An 18,256-nucleotide genomic window follows, 5' to 3' on the forward strand; every position below is an offset into this window, starting at 1 on the left:
CGCCGCGTGCCTCTCACGAGCAAGGGGCAAAAATCGAGGGCAAAGTACCGCTGCTCTGAAAGAATTTCCACTCATTAAGTGAGATTGTGAGATCAATCTGTGAGATCTTCTGCTTATAAAGCAATCTAAGACGCAAGGAGGAAACAGCATCCAAGGTTCCGAAAACAAAGCAAGAGGCGACCCTGTCATGAACGTGTGGGTCAGGGGTATCAGCTCTCGATGTTGCTTCTCTTCTGGCAGTTTTACATTTCCAACAGGAGGAAGCCCCAGAGCACTAGTAAGAGCAGCGTGCTCTCCTTAGCGAGCAGCCAGATCTCCGCCCACCCCGCTGAAGGAGACATAACTCCACCCACGATGCCAAAGGAGACGTAACTCCGCCCACCCCGCTGAAGGAGACATGACTCCACCCACGATGCCAAAGGAGACGTAACTCCGCCCACCACGCCGAAGGAGACATTTGTGCATTTTTTTTTTTCCTTGAGTTATTATTTTTTCGACGGACATCTCCTCAATTTTTGGGGCATAAATTACAGCGTATTTGTTTGGCCTAGTTTTGTGTTTCTTGGCTGTCATATGTAGGAGCCTAAGAGCACCGCAGAAGCGTGGTGCGTGCCCTTTCGCCCATGAGCCCTGCAGCACCTCCTTTACCATGTGGGTGGGTATATATGTGAGAGTTTGGGGTGGTGGGAGGGGCCAGGGCAGTGGGTTGATCCTTCATCCATAGCTGGTTAGGCAGAATCTCAGGCTCATCTCTCCTTGTCTGAGTATTTCTCAGATAGGAGGGCAGCCATATGGAAAGAGAAAAGAGGGACAATTAGTTCTGTATGGGATTGTATGTGGGACAGAGGAAATTGAAACATTTCTGGAGTGTGGCAGCAACTCCGGCATTGAATTATTATAGCCTAGCTGAAAGGGCTGAACCAGAAGGTAACACAGTCTTGGGAGCATCCTGAGACATTGACATCCATCCACTACACCGTCAACAAACTTGAGTGACCACGTGCAGTGAAATGATGACAGCACCAGCATATAATCCTTTACCATGAACCCCTGGATCTGTAACATTTGTCTAAGGGGCACATTAACTACCAAATGCTAAACTGAATAAATAAGTTTTCAACCTAGACTTAAAGTTTGAGACTGTATCAGAGTGCTTGACACAATCTGGAAGGTTATTCCGTAGTTGGGGGGGCCTTGTAAGAAAAGGCTCTTCCCCCCTGCTGTTCCCTTATTAATTGTTGGAACTAATAAGAGGCCAGCATCCTGTGATCTTAGTGGATGTGGGGGTTCATAATTGGAGATAATTTCTTGGAGGTAATCAGGAGCAAGCCCATGCAGTGCTTTGTAGTTCAGAATTTTAAAATCAATATGAAATTTAACTGGGAGCCAATGCAGGGCTGATAAGGGCTGATGTTATAGTTACTCACTATAGTGTGACGTTATGTTCACTATAGTGTGATGTTATAGTTATTCACTATACATGTGGTACCTGAGAGTGCATGTGGTAGCTGAGAGTACATGTGATCTCATGTCTTCATACAGGAGGAATGGAAGACCAAAAGGTGTCTCCTTTAGCACTGGATTCTTTGACTCCACTGGTTTGCAGATAATGCATCTTTTGTTGCTCGAGGGTAGCATTGACATATTTATGTTTTTTTTTTTTCTCGGCCATCAATGTAGTCATCCATAGTAATCAGTGTGTTGCTACAACACCAGTGGGTGATTTGTAGCTGTCTTGGCTGTGAGTGACAGGATGAGGCTGGAATGCTGTTAGAATGTCCAGTAAATCTGCTGGAGGGGCAGGACACAGCTGCTTCAGGATCAGGGGGGCGTGGTCATGCCAGATCCTGGGGCCATGGTCACCCAAGATCCTGGGGGCATGGTCACCTGAGATCCTGGGGGCGTGGTCTCAGCCACCTGCTAGCACCACCCAGCACAGCCAGAGGGAGCTGTCTACTCCTGTCTCACACATCTGTGCAAAGGGCCCATCTTGCCATGTGAGGACCCCAGAACAGCCAAAGAACAGAATAATAACCTGTTTGACTTGTTCAAGGGTTACGTTACAGGTGCATAGGCTTAGGAAGTCAGTAAGTAGTAAAAGTCCGTGTGGGTCTAACAATGTGACCTTAACTGTAGGAAGAAGGGAGTGCTTTTAAAGATACCTTGCTAAATCAAACAAAAACACTTGAACCTGTAAATTGTTGCTGAATTATTGAATGCACTATTTTTGTCTTCACTGCAGCATTATGCTGAAGGCACACACTTATTAAAAATGTGACAAGCCTGACAAGACTCTTTAAAAAGAGCTTAGCAGATCTCCAGTGTCTCCTGAAGCCAACATAAAGGTGCTTTAAATTTGTAGATTTAAAAGGATCTTCAGTTTTCAGTCTGTATATATGTGTTTTAAGAAGCCTTCGGCTCATTACACTCTTGTCTGTCTGTCTGTTAACTCAGGCCTCAAACTAAATATTTTACAAACCCAGCCAGCTCTAGCCACTGGTGTTCAGACTAACACATTCTCTGCGTTCTCGTTTTCTGGCTCTTGCATTCTGTCTTGTGTTCTCTCTCTTTTTCTGTCTTCCTCCACTGCTGAAAAAGAAATTTCCAGCATCTCTCTAGTGTGGTTTTCAGTAGGACATAAATATGAAGAACAAACAAATGTTCCATTTGGGGGAAGTGGGCTGTGGGATCGCTGGGTTTCTAACATTGAAAAGCGAAGGTGAACTCAATCAGCCCTGTCTGGAGGCTTCAGCATGTTTGCATGTCTGTTCTACCTCAGCCGTCCTGGCCTCTGGGGCTTGGGTCACTCTCTCTGTCTCAGGTGAGCTGTTAGCTGCTGTTTGTATCCGAGGCAAGGTGTAAACTGCAGGGCAGGCACGAGGCACGCGCACTGTGCCTCTCCTATGACCTCAGCGCGAGAGCAGTCTTTGTGCAGCCAGTCGCACCGCTGCATTAATGCCTCCAGACGCCGGAGTCAACAGAGCTGCCGTCCTGACCCCAGAACAAGGCGTATGCAGAGTGCCCAGTGTTGGCATTTAAGGCCTGCCATAGAGAATCAGAGAAGAAGTGACGTACAAATATCACCTCCGCGATACATACCGAGTGCTGGACAGTGCCGGCCAAGGGCAAACTTTAAAAGGCTTCAAAAGGTTTGGAGGATGCATGATTTTGGGGTCTGAAAAGACAGGCTGTCACTCACTTGTACAATACCAAAAGCTTCTTGGTTCACAGTCTAGGCTGGTCTTATCTGTCTGCTGTAGTCCTGACACTGAAATCGGTCTTCTCCGTCTGTTTTCCACTGCCTGCGGTCTGCGGTTAGACACAGCCCACCATAGGACGCTTCAGACATTCTCCAGTAGCGGTCATCAGCAGTGGTACTGTTTTAGTTCAACCCCCATAAACCAGCGGGGAAAGTTGCTTTTCCTATGTAGGCTGCTCAACCCAGAGCCATCATTTCCACATGCTCAAATAATTCAGCTATGGTGAATATATATGGTGTTATATATATATATATATATATATATATATATATATATATATATATATATATATATATATATATATATATATATATATATATATATATATATATATAAACCCCCCCCCCCCCCCTTTTCCTTTTAATCACTGACAAAAGGGTCTTGATCTTGGAGTGCCTCGTGCCTCTTGAATATTTACACATTTTATGGGGTTTTGTGGACACTAACCACAGCATGCTTGGACTTGTATGAGATTAGTGTATAGTTGCTGGACTTAGACACAGGCAAAAAAAGTCTAGAAACAAAAAAAAAAAACTAATAACATTGCCAAAAATTACTACATGAATGGAGTCATGGAGTTCTGTCTGTCTGTCTCTGATTTTCATGCCCAGTAATTTGTTTGCAAAGTTTATCCTTTGCGTTTAACCCTTAGTGCACAGAATTTAACCCTTACTGCATTGGGTTTAACCCTCCTTCAACCCTCTCACAGATGAGAGCAAGCCCACCAGCGAGGCTGTGACCGAGTTCCTGGAGGGCAGGAGGAAGTATGAGGAGATGAGGATACAGAAGCTCAAGAAGGGTTCAAGTCGAGAGGCCCAGGTGAGTCGAGAGGCCCAGGTGAGCCATCGTATCCAGGTGGCTCTGTTCAGCTGTTATGGGCTGGTTGCCGGTCTGGTACTAGGTCACCTGTCTTGCATGTGATGCCTTGGTTTGGCTCTGAAGATGGTGCTGTACCTCAAATTCAGTGGGGTAGAGTGTAATGGCCCACAGTTCTGGTCACCGGTAGGCTAGTTTAGGATTTTATGACAACGTCTGGCTCAATTTAGCCAAAGACGACAACTGAACCAGCTTGGTCACTATCTGATTAATTCAGCCCTCGGTCACTCGGGTCTCTTTGCAAGCAAGGGTGAATTGACAAAAAATATTTCTTCTGTTTGAAGACACTAGCTCTCCTGGAACGCTTCAAAACCAGACTGTCTTCAGCTATCTCAGAGGCCCCTGAGACCCCTGAGGATGTGGAGGAACTGGGAGAGGACGACGATAAAGGATGGTGAGACCTACTTTCACTTCAGCTCATTTAGTTTTGGAAGGGTTGCTATGGAGACGTTGCAGCTAGCCTGAAGTAGAAATCTCATTAGAGTGCCGATATGATGTGTTTTATCTCCATGAATCTCTCTGTGGGTGCAGACCAGGGCCGGCCCTTCCATTAGGCAACATAGGCCAATGCTAGGGGCGCCGTCTGTCCAGGGGGGTGCTTACGTGCTTTTTTTTTTATTCAAATGAACAATTAATAAATGTGAAAACAAGCAAGGTCCACATAATCATAATTTCATTGTTTAATAATATTAGTCAAATTAATAATTATTATAATAACACAACACCTATCACCTGCGCGCCAACCCGCCCTCCCCCGCGTGCTCTGCGCACCTCGTTACTGTTACTCTGTGGGGGGAAAAAGACACCACAGAGTGAGTGACATCTCCTCGTAAAGACACCACAGAGTGAGTGACATCTCCTCGAAAAGACACCACAGTGTGAGTGACATCTCCTCGAAAAGACGTCAAAAAGGCAGAAGTCCTCTGGTGCCCAGGGTTGAAAAAGGAGAAAAGTTGAGGAGGTAATATAATGGTAATATGTGGTGAATTAACACTATACCAGACCTTCTCTGAAGGTCCATTGATCTTAAAAAATATGCTTTATCTATTATATGTAATATATGTTACGCTTCACCAATAATTTTTATTTTTCCTCTAAATCGGCTTTCAAATCCACTTTTCATGTTTGTGCTGGAAAAAAAAACTCGGTGCTGAAATTAAAAATCAACCAATCAGAATATTCCACATCGTTGTTTCTAGGTAAAACAGAGAAAGGACCTCCCCCAGTACCTTCTATTTATCTGTCGCGTACCCTTGCCTTTTATATTAAGAGAGCTTTTATTATGGATTGGCAGTTTAATCAACCAATCATATTATCGAATTAGAATGGTGGGGGCATGCTCCAGTGGTCTCAGGGTATTCTCGCTGGTCTTTGTGCGTCAGTTCTGCGTGGTTAGTGCCTCGTGAGCTTTTAGATCGTGTTAGCTAATTAGCTAGCTCCTACCAGCTCGCTTGACTCACAACTAACTCGTCGTGGCTTTTTCGCCTCTATGATCTTAGTGAAAACCGCCACTCCATAACCAATCAGTGAGCTCCAACTGCTGACCCCTCCCACAGGCTGTGGATGGATGCGCAAAATGTCTTACATGCCCCATTTTTCAAAGAACAGATTTGGTGCGTTGCGTCACATCATGTGGTTAATATACTGCCACAGTTTTACAATACTGTCATCATCCTGCCCAATCCTAGTAGGTGCTATTATTAGCTTAGCTCAGCAAATTTAAAAATAAATATATATTAAAACACACATATGCTCCTCTGTTCATTGCAGATGCTCTTTTGAAATAATAAGAATGTTGCAGTAGGCAAATTGCACTGGTGGTAGTTGTTTTTTTATTTTTTTTATTTATTATTATTATTTAAAAGTTCTCTGCACTACTTTATGTAAAATAGTTTTAAAATATTTTTTGTGCAACACCTTTATTTTTATTGCTTGTTATATGGTAATAGTTAAGTCATTTGCTTTTTATTTGTTTCTTTAATAGTGATAAAAACAACACGATGATTGATGCAGGGGGCACCAACCAAAATCTCGCCTAGGGCACCACATTGGTCAGGGCTGGCTCTGATGCAGACTCCAACTATATAATGTCCATGCAATATACTAAAAAATATGCATTTAATTGCTAAATGTAGATTAAAAGGTTCCCCCAGAAAATATTTGGATTCTGGTGTAGCATCAGCATAAGTCAGTGAGAACTGTGGGATCTGTAGTCCTCTCTTGAGTAAGTGCTTTTATCCAGAACAACTTACAATTAGAATTGCATGCAATTAGCAAAACTGAGGTTTAAGGGCTTTGTGCTCAGAGTTACAGTAGTAACTCAGTAGTGGTGAGGCTTGACCTGGCAACTTTTTGTTTACTTGTCATGTACCTTAACTGCCAAGTCAAGTACCTTAAGTACCACACTGCCCTGCGTTATTGTTAAATATAGTAGCTAAAACAGATATAGGTGCATGGCACACATTACACTACAGAGATGTATTGCATTAATTAATTTACAGTTGCTTGTGATCAAATGTGTGTCCATTCTGATGGACTTGGCCCACTATATCAGTGTGGCCACTGGTCCATGTGGAGTTGGAATATTTGTGTATTTGGACTGCCATTGTGAAACACTTCATTCAGCGTCCGGCGCAACAGTGCTTCTAGAGTGTTAGCCTCACCCTCCTGTGATGACGAGTCCACACAGCCTCGGACAGCAGTGTTCTCGTGGATCTCCCCACGAGCATGTGGAGTGTGTGAGCTCAGGGCTGTCTCTGACGTCCCCCTAGTAATGTTCCAGCTGCCCTGCCTGATATAATGAGCAGTGGACTGCCGTCCCATGGTGAAGAGAGCCAGCCTGAACACCCAGTATTTTCCATTTATCATTTTCTATCATTTATTTAATTGTTTCTTAAATGCTGATAAACACACACACAAGCTCACATGTGCAGACATGCACGCACACACACACACACGTACGCACACACACGCATAGCCAGCTGCTGTCACAGATGTGTGCTAGTCTGGCTGGTGCAGCACTAATGAACTTCCACACTATTTGTTTTCATAGTATGGGCAACTCTGGGGTGGAGGAGGGGCTTGGGGGAGATCACACCCCCCCTTCTCTCCAGCAGACATCGTCCACAGCTATATAATGACTATCAGACTAGTGGGAGGACAGTAAACACTGAGTGAATGTTGAGTCTGCTAGCTCACATTTCACACTTGGTTGAATATTAAGACTAAATACCGCAAAGTTCTTGCTTGTTATGTGTTTTCAACCTGCTCTGATGACATGGTGTTCCACTGAGAGGAGGTGGGCAGGAATCGTTGCTAAACACTATTCTCAGATCCCCTACTAAACACCAACCTATTCTCAGATCCCCTACTAAACACTAACCTATTCTCAGATCCCCTACTAAACACTAACCTATTCTCAGATCCCCTACTAAACACCAACCTATACTCAGATCCCCTACTAAACACTAACCTATACTCAGATCCCCTACTAAACACTAACCTATTCTCAGATCCCCTACTAAACACTAACCTATTCTCAGATCCCCTACTAAACACTAACCTATACTCAGATCCCCTACTAAACACTAACCTATACTCAGATCCCCTACTAAACACCAACCTATACTCAGATCCCCTACTAAACACTAACCTATTCTCAGATCCCCTACTAAACACTAACCTATTCTCAGATCCCCTACTAAACACTAACCTATTCTCAGATCCCCTACTAAACACCAACCTATACTCAGATCCCCTACTAAACACTAACCTATACTCAGATCCCCTACTAAACACTAACCTATACTCAGATCCCCTACTAAACACCAACCTATACTCAGATCCCCTACTAAACACTAACCTATTCTCAGATCCCCTACTAAACACCAACCTATACTCAGATCCCCTACTAAACACTAACCTATACTCAGATCCCCTACTAAACACTAACCTATACTCAGATCCCCTACTAAACACTAACCTATTCTCAGATCCCCTACTAAACACTAACCTATACTCAGATCCCCTACTAAACACTAACCTATACTCAGATCCAGTCCTGTCTGCTTAGGTAAGGCTGTGGTGCATGTCAGGGTTTCATGATTCTAGTCTTAACCTGCTTACTTTCATAAATTACATGAGTTCATAGGGGGACAGTGCGAGGTTTGGGCAGTATGAGCTTTGCACTTTATGGAAAAATAATTTTGCATATTCATACCCTGCAGTCTCAAAGATGTCTTTCTCCTTTTAATGAACCCCTACGCTGACTTGCTGATGGATGTTTCTGACACCCGCTGTTTCTTTCCAGCACTGTGCCATGAGCCTAAAGCAGACCCTCCTGGGGTTTCCAGAGGGTTACAAGAGAGGGGGCTGGCAAATCACTTGGTCCCACAGTTGAAATGTACAGCTGTAGCGGTCATAGTGGCGGGCTGGCGTTCTGCTGCCGCTCTGCCGTCACCTCTTGTGTAGCTGTGTGTCTGATCCGTAGGTACAGTCCGTTTGAAAGTGGCAGCTTGTTTTTGAAGTAGCTTTGTGGCTTTGTAAAGTAATGAACGTTTGTGCCTGTAGCATAATGGCTTCTGCTGTGCTATCTGACACTGTGCATTGCAGTCCCATTTTAGCTTCAGGTATTTTTCTGGGTTTATCAAACCTTTGGTACTTATCCAAGTGAGTCATTTGTAAACTGCTGTCTTATTTTTTTATGGATCGATGGATCATTCAAGTCGGTGTGAGAGAACCCTTTCACTACTGCGAATAATACTTCATTCACTGATATACATATGAAAATTTAAAAAAGATTAAAATGTGCATCTATAATCTGTATGTCTATCTATATATACACACACACACACACACACCTCAGAGCTACAACCATGGCAGGTACACGAACCTTGACGTTATTCTTATTTAGACCTCAAACCTCAGCCTAAAATATACCCACTCCAGCTTTCAAACCAGCATGGGAGTGTGTGTGTGTGTGTGTGTGTGTGTGTGTGTGTGTGTGTGTGTGTGTGTGTTTGGAAAGGGGTGAAGGCAAAAACAATTGTCTGAGTGAACATTTGCTTCGGGGTGGTGTACGTCCTGCTCTGCGGTTTCAGGGCCCCCGCCCTCACCGCTGCTCTGGTGCGGGTGGTGCGCGTCCTGCCTGGGGAGGCCGCTCTGGGCTGGGGGGCCATGGAGACAGGCCCCCTGGAGCAGCACGGGGAAGTCTGTACCACTCTTTGAACGTCTGCTGCACCCCACGAACGGAACATGGGTCACAACAGGTCAGACGCAGGGAGTCAAGTCTGGGCCAGAAGTGTAAACTGTTCCATGTGTGTGTGTATCCCCACCTCTCCCTCCGCACCTCCCCAACCTCCCTGTTTTTTCTTTTTCTTTTTCTTTTTTTTTAAGCAAAAGCAAAAGACAAATAAATCCAGGAAAAAGGCTTCTGAGAGACTGGATCATTGCTGAAGCTGGGGATGAAAGCCCGCACCTCATTCACTGATAAGCTGCCGCAGTTGAAGATGCCATTGCTACTTGCACCACGACTCCACACGACTCATGAGCACCCCCGCACAAGGCCAATGCTCACAGATATTTGCAGATGTTCTGATATGCTGCTGTTTTTTACACAGCAGGGTTCTGTTATGGCTCAAGAAGAGCTGTATGGTAGAGTATTCACCAACGAGAGAGAGGCTCCTGCTCTGCTGTTTTTATTAATGGGGAAAACTGGGCCTCCTGCTGCTGGTTTGGTAGCCAAAAAATGGGCACTGGGGTATGGACACTAGAGTGTGGGCACTAGGGTATGGGCACTAGAGTGTGGGCACTAGGGTATGGGCACTAGAGTGTGGGCACTAGAGTGTGGGCACTAGAGTGTGGGCACTAGGGTATGGGCACTAGGGTATGGGCACTAGAGTGTGGGCACTAGGGTATGGGCACTAGGGTATGGGCACTAGAGTGTGGGCACTAGGTTATGGGAACTAGGGTATGGGCACTAGGGTATGGGCACAGGCAGTCCTCCTTTTTGTGTTTTTTCACCTAGTTAGGCGTGACTACAGGGAGCCAAGCAGGCATTCCTGTCTGAGCTCTTCTACACATCTAGACTGAATCTTGGTCTTTCTGAAAACAGATGTCACTTAAACAGGTGTCGCCCTTTAATGTCACTTTCACATGAGACTGGCGTGGTGCAGGAAGGGTGCGTTTAAATCTTCTTGCACTCCTATGATGTCTGCATCATTGGCCAAGAAGTGAAATCCTGAGACCTTCACCATTGCATTTGGCATGTGCACAGTAACATCCATACATTCACCAGATCCGTGCTGCTCTCCTTCTGCAACCACGTGGCCTTTTTTCTGTTTTGTTTTTATGGTTTAGCTGCCTTCAGGAGGAAAACTTGTGTTCGTTTCTCTCAGCCAGTGGTCCTGTGAATCTGCAGTGGCTGTTTCTGTCTGCTGCTCTGTTGGAAGGATGTCGAGCTCATTTTTTTCTGTTACTGCATTGTCCTCTTAGCTGTGGTATGCAGGCCTGTGAATAAGACTGGGTTATCTGGGAAATGAAAGACAGATGAGCGTGTGCACACTGACTGAGGCTCTTCCTGGATGAAGGACATGGCAGAGAGGCATTTTACCGGACCAGTGCACACAGCGTTCCTCAGCACCTACGCAAATATGGGGGGGGGTGGTTCATAAAGTCTGTTAGAAACTTATCGATTTTCTGTTGTCAGAGGAAGACATACTCAGGATGCCAAGATTCTAAATAATATTTAGAGTCATACATATTCTAAATCTGATTTAGAATCATACATATTCTAAGTCATGTTTAAAGTCATACATATTCTAGAACCTATTTAGAATCATACATATTCTAATTCTAACTCTTATTCTGCGCTCTGAGTCACTCTGTCTAATGCATAGCCCATGATGTGTTTTCCTCTTTTCGGGGTACAGTTAATGACCTTATAGCAAGAAAACTGAACATAGAAAGTCTGAAATGTTAAAAAAGCAATCTTTAAAAGGGCTGGAAAAAATAACTTATGAGAAATGGACAAAGCGCCTCTGTGCCAGTATGTAAGTTTGAACTGTAGATTTGTTGAGGAAAACACAAATGCTAATGAATATGAAATGTTAATGTTAGCATGGCCTAATCTACTAATTCCTTATTACTTCTTATTTGTTGCTTTCACCCCTCACGCCACTGTCCAAGCCTGGGGCTTTGGCAGGCTGTTTCCACCTCCACTCTGTTAAACACCACCTTCCCTTATCGTCTCTCCGCTCTAGGATGGCCCACGTTCTGCAGTTTGACGAACAAACCAGAAAGGTGAAAGACGCCAACATGCAGGACGAAGACACGTTTGAGATCTATGACCCACGCAACCCTGTTAACAAGCGCAGACGGGAGGAGAGCAAGAAACTTCTGAAGGACAAGAAGGCCAAGAGGTGAATTGAAGGTCAGGAGGTGAAGTGAAGGTGAAGTGAAGGTCAGGAGGTGAGACGCCCTGCTGCCCCAGCCCAACCCTCATTCACTGGAGCGTTTCAGCAGAGGCAAACGCAGGTCACTTGTGACCGCTCTTTATGAACAATGTACAGTACGGCAGAAGTGATCATTTGAACCTTAGAATTGACTTCAGGAGACACCTGCTGGGGCAGCAGGGGTAATGAGAACAGGGTATCGGGGCATCAGGTAATCATGGGAAACGAGGGCGGGTATTGTGGCAGCAGGAGTAGGACAGGTGGGGTTTGGATTATTGTACATGGTAATTGCATTGTGACGCACTGATAAACTAGACTTAATGAGTATGAAAACTGAATGCTGTGTGAGTACAAGGAAGCTGAGTGGTGGTGCACGGGGGTGTGATGGATGAGAGCACAGACGCAATCATCTGGGCTTGGGCTCCATGGCTGGATGCCTCTGCAGTCAGGAGCACAGCCCTGCGTCAGCCACCACAGCAGGCTCTACTTTCCCTTCATTTCTAATCAGCCACTTGGTTTTTCAGCGAGGCCTGGCGGCTCTCCTAACGATGCCGGCCCCGGCGCGGTTTGGGCTAAATGATGTACCGTGGCTACGTCTGACGCGGCTTGGCTAGCATGCGGCTTTTTACTGCTCCCGCGGGGCTGCACTTACATTTTTCGTATGGAACAGGAAGGAGAGTTAATATTACACCCAGAGAGCCACACAGCCTGGGCTGCTACAAACTCGAACCAGGTGAGACGCAGGGAGGCCATCTCAGCTGCTGCTGTCACTTCTTTAAAGCACAGAGGGCTGTGGCTTTAGCATTACAGAGGTTACGGTCCCAGACCAGTTAACTTAAATACATGAATATTGACTGGTATTGAACAGAGTGGGAGGGGCCAGTTGGTTGACTAGTTTATTTCAGGTGACTCCTCCCCTCTGACCTGAGGGGCGTGTCCTTGATTACCCTCTTTTCCCTCCATGCTCATCAAGGCAGGCTGCTTTGCAGGCATCTCTATGTAGTCAAGGCAAAGCTTGTAATGTTATTCCTAGTGCTGCCGTTTTGTATAAACACTGAATAAAGTCATATGTTTGGGAATAATGGTGTTCACTGTATTATTTGCAGAACATTAAGACTGTCACCAAGATTTATAGGGACTCGTATGGGCATAAACATGCACTGTATTGCCAAAAGTATTCGCTCACCCATCCAAATTATCGGAATCAGGTGTTTCAATCACTTCCATGGCCACAGGTGTATAAAATTAAGCACCTAGGCATGCAGACTGTTTTTACAAACATTTGTGAAAGAATGGGTTGCTCTCAGGAGCTCAGTGAATTCCAGCATAGAACTGTGATAGGATGCCCCCTGTGCAATAAATCCAGTCGTGAAATTACCTCGCTCCTATACATTCCACAGTCAACTCTCAGCTGTATTATAAGAACATAGATGTGTTTGGGAATGACAGCAACTCAGCCACGGAGTGGTAGACCACGTAAACTGATGGAGCAGATTCAGCAGATGCTGAAGTGCGAAGAGGTCGCCAACTTTTTGCAGTCAATCACTACAGACTTCCGAACTTCACGTGGCCTTCAAATTAGCTCAAGAACAGTGTGCAGAGAGCTTCATGGAATGGGTTTCCATGGTCAAGCAGCTGCATCCAAGCCATACATCACCAAGTGCAATGCAAAGCGTAGGATGCAGTGGTGTAAAGCACGCCACCACTGGACTCCCTAGCAGTAAAGGCGCGTCCTCTGGAGTGACGAATTGTGCTTCTCCATCTGGCAATCTGATGGACGAGTATGGGTTTAGCGGTTGCCAGGAGAACTGTACCTTGTGCCAAGTGTAAAGTTTGGTGGAGGGGGATTATGGTGTGGGTTGTTTTTCAGGAGCTGGTCTTGGCCCCTTAGTTCCAGTGAAAAGAACTCTGAATGCTTCAGCATACCAAGACATTTTGAACAATTCCATGCTCCCAACTTTGTGGGAACTGTTTGGACAGTTTGGCCCCTTCCTCTTCCAACATGACTGTGCAGCAGTGCACAGAACAAGGTCCATAAAGTGTCTGGTGTGGATGAACTTGACTGGTCTGCACAGAGTCCTGACCTCAACCTGAAAGAACACCTTTGGGATGAATTAGAGCGGAGACAGAGAGCCAGGCCTTATCATTCAACATCAGTATATGACCTCACAAATGCGCTTCTGGAAGAATGGTCAAAAATCTCCATAAACACACTCCTAAACCTTGTGGACAGCCTTCCCAGAAGAGTTTAAGCTGTTCTAGCTGCAAAGGGTGGACCAACGTCATATTGAACCCTATGGATTTGTAATGGGATGTCAACTTAAGCTCATATGTGAGTCAAGGAAGGCAAGCAAATACTTTTGGCAATATATTGTAGGTTGAGCTTCCTATGACATTAAGTACGGTGGGTGAGAAGATCCACAGGGTGAAGGGCCAGGCCGAGGAGCCTGTGGGATTATTGAACTGAACACATGAAACACTTTTAGTAGGATTGAACACTGTGGACAAAATACAGTTTGTTGTCTTGCGACCTGTTGGGGATTCCATGGGTGGAATATAATTAAGATTGGCCTGCCTTATTTCTACCAAAAATATTTTCTGCATCAGCAAAACACCACAGAACACCCATCCAGAATTTCTCAGATTGTTCAGAATGCAAAGAATTTTTAGTTTTTGCATATCGCATCCTGCTGCTTTATATTACTTAAATTGGTAAATAGTGATTGAAATTATTCAGCATAAAGTTGGGCTGAAAGAAGTGTCTTCTGCTAGCATTTTGTGTGAATGTTTTAATAGCTTTGAGCCCACAACAGGGACCAGGAGTACACTGGTAATGTTGGACGTAGTTCTGAAATGTTACTACTCTTGTGAAGTTCAAGGTGGGAAAACCTCCTGTTTTGCAACACACTGCTAACACTTAAAATTCTTACTGTGTTGCCAAGCCAACAAATACCCATCAGTGCTGCTGGTCACACAACCAGAGGAGATGAGATGGACCAGTAATGGCATTATCTCACTCTTTGACCACTATCGTCCCCGTCCTAAAAATAACTTAATCCTTCCCTCACCTACAAGAGCAAAGTCCCCTCTAAGAGGCTGTCACTCCTTTTCCATCGCTGGTTTGAATTCTCCGTAGCACGCATACAAGATACTGGTGTGCAGCTGCAGAAGAAGTAGCTACGCAATTAAACGTCATTGAGTTCCAGTAATACGTCTTCATTATAAGAACTTGATTGGATCAAAATTAAACAAGAAACATTTGTTGCTGTTTTACTCCAGAGAATATAGAAAAAATACTGCAGTGTCCATTTTCAGTTGTACACCAATTCTGTCAGGGATTTAATCACATACACAAATGAAAATGTTAACGGTAACTTTATTTGTAAAGTAACATTATTTGTAAGTGAACTTGTTTACATATGGCTGCCATCTGCAATATGAGTACTGCAAAGCCCCGTATTGTGATTATGATTACTAATGATATATTGTCCACTCCTAGTTTAGATGATGTTGAAGGAAGAAAACACTGAAAAAAATTGAACTTGTGTCCCTTCACAAACATATGTAAAAAGTTAGGGTTCTTCATAAAATGTGAAAGAGCTAATAAAATCAAGTAATTTATGTTTCAACTCTCTCTCTATTCAGACTTCACAATACAGAACAATACCCAAACAAACCTTCATACCCAAACAAACCTTCTTCATCATGGTGATTTGATGCTATTTTGTATTGTTCCTCCTCTAATCAAAGCCATCGGGCCTGTGAGCCCTGCCTCCGAGCCTCCCTGCTCTAGGTTTGGGAGGACAAGGTAAAGTGCCAGCTGTTGAATGAGATATGGGGCTGACCATAAAGCCCACACTGTGGAAAAGCCCTCGTTCACCAAACTCATCTCCTCACACTCATCACAGACCGGTTGCCATGGATCCCCTCTCGGTCTGAGCCTGTTGATATGAAGAAAAAGGTTAGGGAGAGAAAGGGGGAGAGCTGAGAACAGCACACGGCTCTCCTCATGAGTCTGTGGCAGTTTGATACAGTTATGTAAGTTGAAGAGCAGGATGACCAGACGCAGTTGGTCAAGCTCTGCTGACAGTAATTATTTCCCACAAGTCTCTTCCATGGGTTCAATGCCACTCCTTGTCTGAACTCAAACAAGGCTGAAAAGAATCACATAGAGACCTCTTAATCATGTGCTTGATGACACAGCTACATCAGTTTGGATCCAGGTGGAATATTTCATCAATCAGCCATACAAACCGTTTGAAGTAATGCTTAAGAAACCAGCTGACCATGCCACAGTGGGGAGCTTCCCTGAAGAAGGCATTCTCAGTGAGAACTGCCAAGGTGGCTTATAGCAGAGTGGCCTCTGAATAAACCCAGTGTCACACTACACTATGCTACGCTACAGCACACTGCAGGTGGGTTTTTTGGTAGGTGGGTGTAGCAGTTGCATGGCAGTGTTTTCCAAAAGAAACACATTGTTTTCAGTTTTGAATGTCATGTCTTATGTAAAGAAGTGTTTTAATGTTTTGCAAAAAGAGTGTTTAAGAATTTCTACATGAGTGTAAGGCAGAGATTGTGCTTAAGATTTAGTGCACCAATAAATAAATACATGGGTTAGTGTTTTCAAAAATTGTGCTATAAGGACCACTTTTTGTGTCTTAGCAGCTGCGAAAAACTGTAAGCAGTGGATAGAAGACTTTCTCTTAAGCAGGACAATGTTTAGTACGGTTGACCCATATAGTCTGCATTGAAATGTTGCACTCTGTTTAGAAAGCGACTGTTAAACTTTTTCAGCACTGAAAACTCTTGTGACCCTGAGGGCCTGTGCCACTTGTCCAAATCAAGAGACATTCAGAAACATATAGCTGGCACTTCGTTAGGGATGTGATGCTGGAGGTGGAGCTGTCAGGACACGGTTTCTAGCAGAAGCAACAAGAGAGCAGGCAACGTGATACTGCACAGCAATACGAGTTTGAAGGGGGTACTGGAGCGTTTACAAAAACACATTCATTGCTCCTGCGCTTGCCAACTTTTCTGGATCTGTGCTAGAGTGCTCATGAAACCTTGGTACCAAAGGAATTGGGCGAGACTGATCTGGAATGAAGAGCATTTCCCCAAATTTTTAAAGCATAGTAAGGAACCAGTCAAAACAATAAATTAAGCCCAAGTCTATAACCAAGACCAAGGTTAAACTCTAAAAAGGAAACCTCAAAAATATTTTACCTCAGACTGAGCAAACTTTTCGCATTAAATTACACTCTGGATGGTTGTTATCTAACCTTGCAGTTGAGACTATAACAATATTTCCATTTAAGGTCTGCCTGCATTGTATTCCATACTATGGGAGACACGTCAGAAAAAGTGCTGTCAGAGAAAATATGTACATTTGTGAAAACAGTGCAAGGCTGTGTGTCACTCTAAACGAGTTCTTAATCATAGGCGTCAGCTCTCAAGTATGAGTCTTTTGTGGTAAGATTTTCTTTAAGATACCACTCACCACTAACTCACAGCCCTAGTAACACCCAAATAAACTATGGTAGCTCACTGTCAATAATTAATCATCAACATTATCTGGAAACCACAGGCTTCGGGTTAACCTCCCTGATCTTCAAAATATTATTATGGGCTGATATATTCACTTAAAATGCAAGGGCTACTAATGGTTTGAGCGCTCTGTGCATTTGGATATTGAACAGACAGTTTTATTGAGCCTTCTATTTTTTTTTTTTAGAGCTATGAGTTGAGCTGTGGAGGAAGGGCCGCTGTGCTTCGGGAGTGTGTCTGACTCACACACAGACAGCTGCCGAGACGTCCATGTCTGCTTTTCATTTTCGTCCTCAGGAGAAAAACATGTCTGTTCGCTGCCTTGGAGGGAAAAGTTTGAAGTAGATTCAAATTAATTAACATTTCATCTCGTGATACTTTCGTCCAGGTTTTAATGGAGGAGATAGATGGCTGTGAGTGGCTAGGTGTTGTCACAGCGATGGCGGGCCCTGGCTGGGCTCCAGGAGCCTCCAGCTGATTTGTGGACTACTGGATGATGGGTTTGTCAGGAAGTAGACAGTCACTCCTGGGCACATGTCTGCTGGTGAGTAAGCTAAGGAAACTCAGGAAGAATCCATGGAGACAGAGTACCTTAGATTAGCTAATGCATTTTATCTTAGAGAGAGTGGGACTTTTGTGTAAATGTGCTAAATGAAAGGTCTACTGAATGATACCTTGTAAGTCAAGAGGTTTAGTGAATGATATATTGTTATATGAACAAATACACTCACCAGCCACCTTTTAGGTACACCTTGCTAGTACCGGGTTGGACCCCCCTTTGCCTTCAGAATTGCTTTAATACTTTGTGGAATGGATTCAACAAGGTACTGGAAACATTCTTCAGAGCGTCTGGTCCACATTGACATGATAGCATCACAAAATTGCTGCAGATTTGTCGGCTGCACATCCATGATACGAATCTTCTGTTTCACCGCATCCCAAAAGTGTTCTAATAAATTGAGATCTGGTGACTGTGGAGGCCATTTGATTACAGTGAACTCATTATCATTTTCAAGAAACCAGTCTGAGATGATTCACACTTTGTCATTGGCATGTTATCCTGCTGGAAGTAGCCATCAGAAGATGGGTACACTGTTGTCAGAAAGGGATGGACATGGTCAGCAA

At 44.3% G+C, this 18,256-nt stretch overlaps 1 protein-coding gene across 1 annotated transcript in view; it reads left to right on the forward strand.

The window, feature by feature from the left end:
- Positions 1–12,675, forward strand: part of cwc27 (CWC27 spliceosome associated cyclophilin) — a 52,260-nt gene extending 39,585 nt beyond the window's left edge. The window contains exons 13-15 of the mRNA XM_077019114.1: positions 3,970–4,079; positions 4,421–4,530; positions 11,396–12,675. Of these exons, the coding sequence (XP_076875229.1) occupies positions 3,970–4,079; positions 4,421–4,530; positions 11,396–11,558 (383 nt within the window). The 3' untranslated portion in view covers positions 11,559–12,675. The remainder of the gene's footprint in view (positions 1–3,969; positions 4,080–4,420; positions 4,531–11,395) is intronic.
- The last annotated feature ends 5,581 nt before the right edge of the window (positions 12,676–18,256 follow it).

Source organism: Brachyhypopomus gauderio, chromosome 10, assembly GCF_052324685.1.
Source record: "Brachyhypopomus gauderio isolate BG-103 chromosome 10, BGAUD_0.2, whole genome shotgun sequence".
NCBI lineage: Eukaryota > Metazoa > Chordata > Actinopteri > Gymnotiformes > Hypopomidae > Brachyhypopomus > Brachyhypopomus gauderio.